General features: G+C 35.8%; 1 protein-coding gene across 1 annotated transcript; it reads left to right on the top strand.

The window, feature by feature from the left end:
• The first annotated feature begins 329 nt into the window (after positions 1-329).
• On the top strand, positions 330-6181 carry NABP1 (nucleic acid binding protein 1). The gene is made up of 6 exons (XM_006878931.1): positions 330-420; positions 707-845; positions 2933-3004; positions 4697-4772; positions 5160-5220; positions 6024-6181. The coding sequence occupies exons 1-6, from the start codon at positions 330-332 to the stop codon at positions 6179-6181; spliced, it is 597 nt and encodes a 198-aa protein (XP_006878993.1).
• Positions 6182-7882: the final 1701 nt, after the last annotated feature.

Below are 7882 nucleotides of genomic sequence, written 5' to 3'. Positions count from 1 at the left end.
CAGAAGGGGCAGTCCAAACGCTTGCCTTGCTCCCACTCGGTTGGGAGAGGGGTTGGTGTGAGGAGTAGGTCATTTTTTTTTTTTCTTCTTCCAAACTTGTAAGCGCTTTTCACCGTGGTTTTTTGTTTTTTTTGTTTTTTTTTTGGTTTTTTGTTACTGTTTTTTTAGGCTCAGCGTCGCCTGGGCTCGTTTCGCTGGTCTCTTGACTAACCTAACCGCTCTCTGCCCCTTCTCGTCACCCCGCCCAAGGTCTCCCCTGCGCCCTCGTCCCCAGCCCCGGCGGGTGGGAAGCCTGGTTCCACTTCCTGCGGGGCCACACCTGCCTCAGTATGAACGGGTTCTACCACCCACCTCTTCTTATAAAAGACATTAAGCCCGGGCTGAAAAACTTAAATGTCATCTTTATTGTCCTGGAAATAGGTAAGTGGGGGCCGTGGGCCGCCCCTCTGCTCCGAGCGCCCGGGGCAGAGGAGTGGGCTCGGTCACCCCGAGTCGCCCCCTCCGGGCGCTCCCCTCCCCCACCCACGTGGCCCGCAGCCCACCGCCCGGGTCGCACCTGCAGCCCGTCTCCGCACCCGCCTCGGGCTGGGCGGGCCGCCCCTCTTTACCTTCCTGGTCAGTTAAAACGCTCGCGGAGGAGCGAGCCTTCCTGGAAGTCCTCCTTATCTAATACACTCCTTCCTCTTCATTTTTACATTTTTCACAGGACGTGTGACCAAAACCAAAGACGGCCATGAAGTGACATCGTGCAAAGTAGCCGATAAAACGGGCAGCATCACCATTTCAGTGTGGGATGAGATCGGAAGTCTCATACAGCCCGGGGATATTATTAGGTTGACCAGAGGGTAGGTGTGCCTTGAGTCGGGGGGTGGGGGTGGGGTGAGGGGGGAGCAGAGGTGCTTCCTCAGTAACACATACACTGCACATTGGCTGTGGCCGGGGACCACTCACTGAGTCTTAAGCCATAGTCAATACTTCAGCTTTTCATAAATTGCTTAATTCAGCGTCATTTCAATTCCGTATCACACAATTCTTTTTTTACTTGCAGTCCTGCTTATAGTACTCATACGTTATTTAGACAATGCAGACATGAAATTGTAGTTGGAGAAGTATAGGCGTTTCAATGGGGTGTGTGTCAGAGAATATATATATATATATATATATATATATATATATATATATATGTATTCGGTGTAGAAGTGAAGGTGCGTTTACAGTATGTGGAATGCTCATTGAATAGAATAAGTTTTGTGCCTTCTGATTTAAGTTAAACCCAAGCGATATGAAATGCTCGTCAGAAATCGCTTTGATACTCCAACCAGTTGGCAAATTGATGGCTGTAAAAAAAATACTTAGCACAAACTTTATTGTGGTTGATAATGAAGACAGCGATTATCTACCAAGTATTTATCTTAGAGAAAAAGGCTAGAAGTCATACCTATAAAATAGAATGTGGGAGCAATTCTGGTCATTATGAGTTAGAGCTATAGAAAGGAGATAAGAATGAAGATTGACATTGGCCAAGTAGTTTCTCAAAGAAGTATTGGAATGACTTCCCTGTAAGAGCTTAGAGCCTTTTGATACTTTATAAGCCTCACATCTTCAGGAAGTGATGTAGAGTATCATTAAAACAGGAAGTGAGAGTCAGGACTTAGACATTTTATTCTTGTACACTGACTCATTATGACACTGATTGTTTCGTTTAAAAGTCTCCATTTTAATGTACCCATAAGAGGATTTCTACCTAAAAGAGTATGGTATGGTTAGAATGAACAAATTTCTCTTTGGTTCCCAAAATGGTTTTTTTGAGTGATTAAAAAATAGTTTATAAATTATATACAGCATCTCAAATATTTTATAGTCACAGAAAAACTAGTTCTTGTGCTAACTTAGCTGTAGTCTTTATAAGACTTTAAGGACATTATTGTATCTCTTACCTTCAACTTTTCTAAAAGATGAGAATTAATTTACCTTACCAAAGCAACTTTTGAAGAAAGTAATACTTGGAAGATGACATGTTATAAGTTACTCTTTGCATAAGAATGGCATAAGGGGTTTTTAAAAATTATTAAGCTTTTGAGAACTGTGAAAATAGCAAATTTTAAAATTTTTATTAACCTATTTTAAAATATTATCACCATAAAATTATCATGAAAACTTTTTCATTAAATCATAAAGAGAGGAGACCGCCTCTTTTTCTTTTGTGAAGCTACTGGTGTATTTGAACTTTTTGGGAATACACTTGGGTTTAGTAGCATAACTCCACAAGGTCTATGCTACCAGTGTTTCCCAATTGTATGAAGAACCACTGAAAACCAAACCTGGACTCATTTGACAATATTGATTACTCTTTCACATCTGTATCAGGAATCATTTTATCTAATAATGATGTCAGAATTCAGAATTGTTTAAGCAAATGTAAGAAGGCAGATAAGTAAAGGATTTGTGACTATTTTTAGCATTAGCATTTTGATTAAATTCTGCTCATGTCTTCAGTACCTTGGGAGCCATGTGTCTTTTAAGGATCAGAGAAAAAAAAAAGTTGCCAGAATTTGACAAGACCAAGTAAATAAGTGCAGTATAGTGTTGATTTTATATATCCTAGAATTGAAGATAACTTCTGCAATTAAAAGCTTCTCTATTAAATGACTAAAGATGTGAACTTTTGCTTTGTAAAAAAAAAATCTGGTCATTGTCTAGGACTGATGAGTGAGAATTTAGGTGGTTGTGCCAAAATTGTCTTTTGAGGGCATTTTTTTCCTTATTAAGTAAGTAGCAAGTTGGTAAAAAATACATTTAACGTATTTGCTTTGCATGGTAGATAGCAATTGATAACACATGTCAAACCCAATACAAAAACCAGCATAACTTTGCTTAGTTTTAAGTTGAAGGCAGTAAACTCTTTCTAACAGAAAATGTTCTTTTTTTCTAGGTATGCATCCATGTGGAAAGGTTGCCTAACACTTTATACTGGGAGGGGTGGTGAACTTCAAAAAATTGGGGAGTAAGTATTAAAATGTATCATTAAAAATTCAAATGATACCCACAGGGTAACTGGTAGGTATAAACTGTACCTCTTCACTTTTTTTTTTTGAGTGGTAAATCTTGGTGCCTGTAGTAGTTTAACAGAATAAAAGAACTTTGCATGTCTTCACTAGTTTAATGACAGCTACCAGTATATAGTGTCCCTTGCTCAAGAGTACTGATTTTTCCTGGCAAAGAGCAGTAAAAAGCTGTGTTTGAGACCAACCCGCTGGGACCATTTCTTAGAAGGGTCAAAAGTTCTACATAAATTAGGTTCTCTCTTCTAGTAGTTTTACCACATAGGATGCTAGGTGTGGGTTTTAGGGTCATAAGTTTAAGTTTTTATGTTTATGAGTGAATACTTGTGTTAAAAGGACTTGCAGCACTGGAAACTGAAGTCCTCTATTTATCCACAGTCTAGGTATGGTGCAGGCAGCCGCAATGCGAGCTTCCATACCTGGTAATGATCTTCACCCTGACCTGGAGGAACCATCCTCTCTAGGGGTGTAAAGGTAATTCAGCCTCCATGCAAGCTTAGACATTTGGGTTATATTCAAAGAATGGTACAGGCAATGAGCCAAATCATTTGTTTGTCCATACTAACTTGATTGATTTGTAGATGTCTGCCTAATGCCATTCGAATATTGGAGGAGATAGATACATATATATAGATAGGTGGTGGTGTTGTATACCCTCAAGTCGGAACTGACTCATAGCTAACCTAGTGGATTTTCAGAGGCAGTTTAATCATATGGGAGATTACTTGTTTAGCTTCTGCAGAGCAGCTGGTAGATTCAAACTGCATGCTTTTGGGATGACAGTACATCTTTTAGATAGGATCCACAAATGACATCAAAAGGGAAAACTCCACAGTGAGGGGTTAATGTACCTTTTATGGAGAACCTGAAATTACTGAAAGAAAAGAGTAAGCAATCTTGCCAGCTTTTAAAAAGCAAAATGGAAACACCTTTAAGAGGAAAGTTAGGGCTTAGGTAATACTTATGTTTAAAACTAGTGTCATTAAAACAAAGATACTACAAAGGCCTTAACACTTGTTGTCCAAGCATTTGTTTCTTAATGACTGCTCTCTGTAAACACCAGTCTGGGGTATACCAAATCTAGTGACTGTTCTTTTTTAGTGGTAATGAGCTAAGAACATGCTCCATGTAGTGTTAGTACACACATACAGTCTATAAGAAAAAATAACTATTGATTTGATAGCCATCTCTGTTAATTTATGGCTGCAGAATTCATTCTTAATTTTGCATGATTATCTTTGCAGATTCCCAGTGATTGGTAATAAGAGGGACTATGGATGGATCAGTGTCAATCCATCACCACTACTGGGAATGCCCCTCCACAACCCTCAGTGTGGCCTCAGCAACAGCCTGTGGAAAACTGGGACAAAAGATGTCTTTCTGTGTCCTTTATCTAGGACACATTTTTGGCAGCTCAGAAGAATTAAAATACACTAATTGAAGGTTGAATTAGTCAATATAAGTGATCAAATATTTGATGATTTATTAAAGATAAATGTTTAGGAAGTTTAATAGAGCAAGTTAGTGTATAGCTTTTTAAATTCATTCTTTTTCTACCTAAATTCTTAAATACCTCTAAATGATGTTTGTTTTACAAAAAAAAATTGATGATTTAAATTTCCTTTTATTTTCAGATTTTGTATGGTATATTCAGAAGTGCCCAATTTCAGTGAACCCAATCCAGATTATCGAGGCCAGCAAAATAAAGGGGTAATTAATCCCATTGTATAGTTTATTTTCATCATTAGGCTTGTTTTAATTGTGAACTTTAATTAAATGACCTGATTATCATTCCTGTCTTATTTAGAATGTAATAAGCACAGTTTAAATGATTATTATACAAAACACTTCACTGAGTTTTATGTATGTAGTTGAACATATGTTAGACATACATAACTTTTAGCATTTTGATGGGTCTGGAGTTACTCCCAAGAAGTGTTAGAGGAGGTTTGAGAAACAGTACTGAATAATATATAGACGATTTAGACACACCGTTTAAAGAAAATTTACAAATTAAGAATTTATAAAATGGTATAAGTGTTTGTATATGTGTTTTTATGGTTATTTGGTTAAATTAAATTTTTTTTTCTTTTTAAGGCATACAGTGAACAGAATAATTCCTCAAGTAATAGGAGTTCAGGTACATTTGGATCAATGGGTAAGATTTTTTGGGAGAATATTTCTAATCAAGGAAAAGAATTAAAGAGTATAATTTTCTTTAGGAATAAATTATTAGTACTAAATTAAAGCTAACTATTAATTGACATTTAGTTCCCAAATAATTAACTTTTTCAAGAAAGTAGATAGACTTTTAAGCTACTTTAGTCCACATTTTCAATATTTAAACATTTGGGTTGGGCCCTGTAAATACATTTATGAACATTGGCTAATAATGAAAAAGGTTAAATTTTGAAGATGTAGGTGAAAGATCTCACATGAGTTTTGTTTTTGTCTTTATAAAATAGGTGTAATTTGTTGATTATTATAATTCAGAATTTTTCATGATTTGGTTGCACTGAAAGATTGACTATACTAACAGCGGCTTTAAGTTTTTTTCATATTGGTTGCTACCTCTTTAAAAGAGTAATCTTTATTCCTTAAATGGCATGTTGATAATTTATTCATACATATGGCCGCCGCCGCGCCCCCCCCCCCCCCCGGGTCTGGTTTAGACAACAGATGTCTAAGCTTTTTTTTTTTTCTATTCTTTTGGTTTAAATCTGTTTTTGTCCTTTGCATATTAATACAAGATGAAAGTAATACATTTACTATAATATACATTTAGAAACAAGGAACCCCTTTTTAAAATATTTATCTCTTCCCTTACACAACACCCACCCCCTGTTTTAATGATGTTTGCTTTTCTTGCTATATTTGTATTACTGTGTATTGGGACTTGAAATAGGTGTACTTCTTTAGATGAAAAACTTAAAAGTGATAAATTTTTATATTGTTTTTTAGGAAATGATGTTCATACCAGCTCTGAATCCAGGGGATGCCAGTTTTCACATGGTGGTAGAAGAGGAGGACCTGTAAATCCATCAGGAACAGCTAATAATCACACAGTTGTGACCACAATAATTAATGGCAGGGACCCTCGAAGAGTGTCTAAAAGATGACTGAAGCCAAATTTTCACATGTAGTTTTTAAAACTACGTGCCGTACTTGAATACTTATTGCACTTTTATTTATCGTTAACTGTGAAATGTATGTCTTACTGATTTCCTTTTATATTTTTGGTTGAGAAAAATGGTTTTTATAGAAAACTGTCAAACTGCTCCAGTTTCCCAATTAAAGTGGAACACTAGAGGTAGTCAATTTTAGAGAAAAAAGATCACTAACCTCTAAAAAGCCTGTACCCATTCCATGGGTGAATTACTTAAGACATAAGCTTTATGTAGCTTCTGTGAGTCTGCCTTCTGTATAAAGATTGTAATATTTAAAATAAGACTTAGGAGGAGAATTTTTCTTAAACTCAGATAAACCAATAAACACCAACAAAGTAAAACTAAACCTTAAGAATTTTTCTTAAACTCAGATAAACCAATAAACACCAACAAAGTAAAACTAAACCTTGATCAGTGCTTTACTCTAGTTTTTGAATGTGACTCCAGGAGTGATTGACTTCTTCACTGAGTGACTGCTGGTAGGATTTTCCAAGGACTGGATCATCCTAAATATTGTTTTTTTGTTAAAAATCAAAACATGGATTCTTTACCAGAATTATGGACTAGAGTGTGATCTGTAGCAAACAATTTTTGGAAGATGCATTTTATTTGGGAATAGAACTCAGCATTTATTGCAAATTTGTGGATTATATTGAAGGGAAATTTAAAAACGGATCTTTTTAATATATATTTTTGAAACTACCATGTTTAGTATCAGTATTATCTTGAGAGAGTTATAATAAGCATTGAGCTAATTATTTTTTAAAAGGATGATGGTAGATAACATCTTGAAGGTGAATTGAATTCACAGAAGAAATAGGCAGTCTGAGTCAGGGAAGTTACAGGGCCTGAGGTGTGCAGGGTGCTAACAGCCTGTGAGAACTTTTAGATGTTTCTTGTTATTAGAAAAAACTTTGTTATCCTTTTTGTTGTTCTTGTAACTGCTTGGTGTGTTGTTGAAGTTTTTGAACACGGTTCACGTAGCCTTAGTCTCAAAAGTTAAGAAATGGCTCTCAACGAAGTCAGTACAGCTTTATGTAGTCATGTAAAGGTGGAATTTATTTGTACATCATAAATATTACCCATGTCCATCTCCTGCTGTCGAGTTACTGATTAACTTTTCCTTTGTTAAACTTCTCTTGAATATTACCTCTTAAATAAAACTTGTTGATGTTAACAGACCTTTAATTTTTCTATATCTTTAAATGACTTACATTATAGAGCCAGTGTATCCTGCTACAATTGTATTAATGACTCAGTCTGTTGACTTTTTGGCTCTGCATTTGTTGCTTTTATCTTTTTACATCTCAAATCACAGACTCGATCCAGTTTGTTTTCTGAAGACCTTAATGCATTTGAGTAGAAAAATTAATGCCTGACAATTGTTTGCTTTAATTTAGTGTGTCTGATTAGTATCTGAGTGCACACTATGCATAAGCCTTTTGTGGAGGGTGTTAAGAGAAATAATTCCAGGGAATTTATGTTCTGTAGTTACTGAATAACGGGTATTAAAAGTTATTTTAAAAATCCTTACATTAATACTAATTTGACTTTGTGACATATTTTCCTAAGATAGTCATTTTCAAAATTTGTAAAATAACTGTAAATTAGTATGCAGTTTCCTGTTTTCATTTGCTCTAAATCCAAGCAAAA

The sequence above is a fragment of the Elephantulus edwardii genome, unplaced genomic scaffold (genome assembly GCF_000299155.1).
Source record: "Elephantulus edwardii isolate Elephantulus edwardi_28Jun2011 unplaced genomic scaffold, EleEdw1.0 scaffold00001, whole genome shotgun sequence".
Classification (NCBI taxonomy): domain Eukaryota; kingdom Metazoa; phylum Chordata; class Mammalia; order Macroscelidea; family Macroscelididae; genus Elephantulus; species Elephantulus edwardii.
Note: the sequence above shows the minus strand (reverse complement) of the source record. Positions and strands in the feature narration are given on the sequence as shown.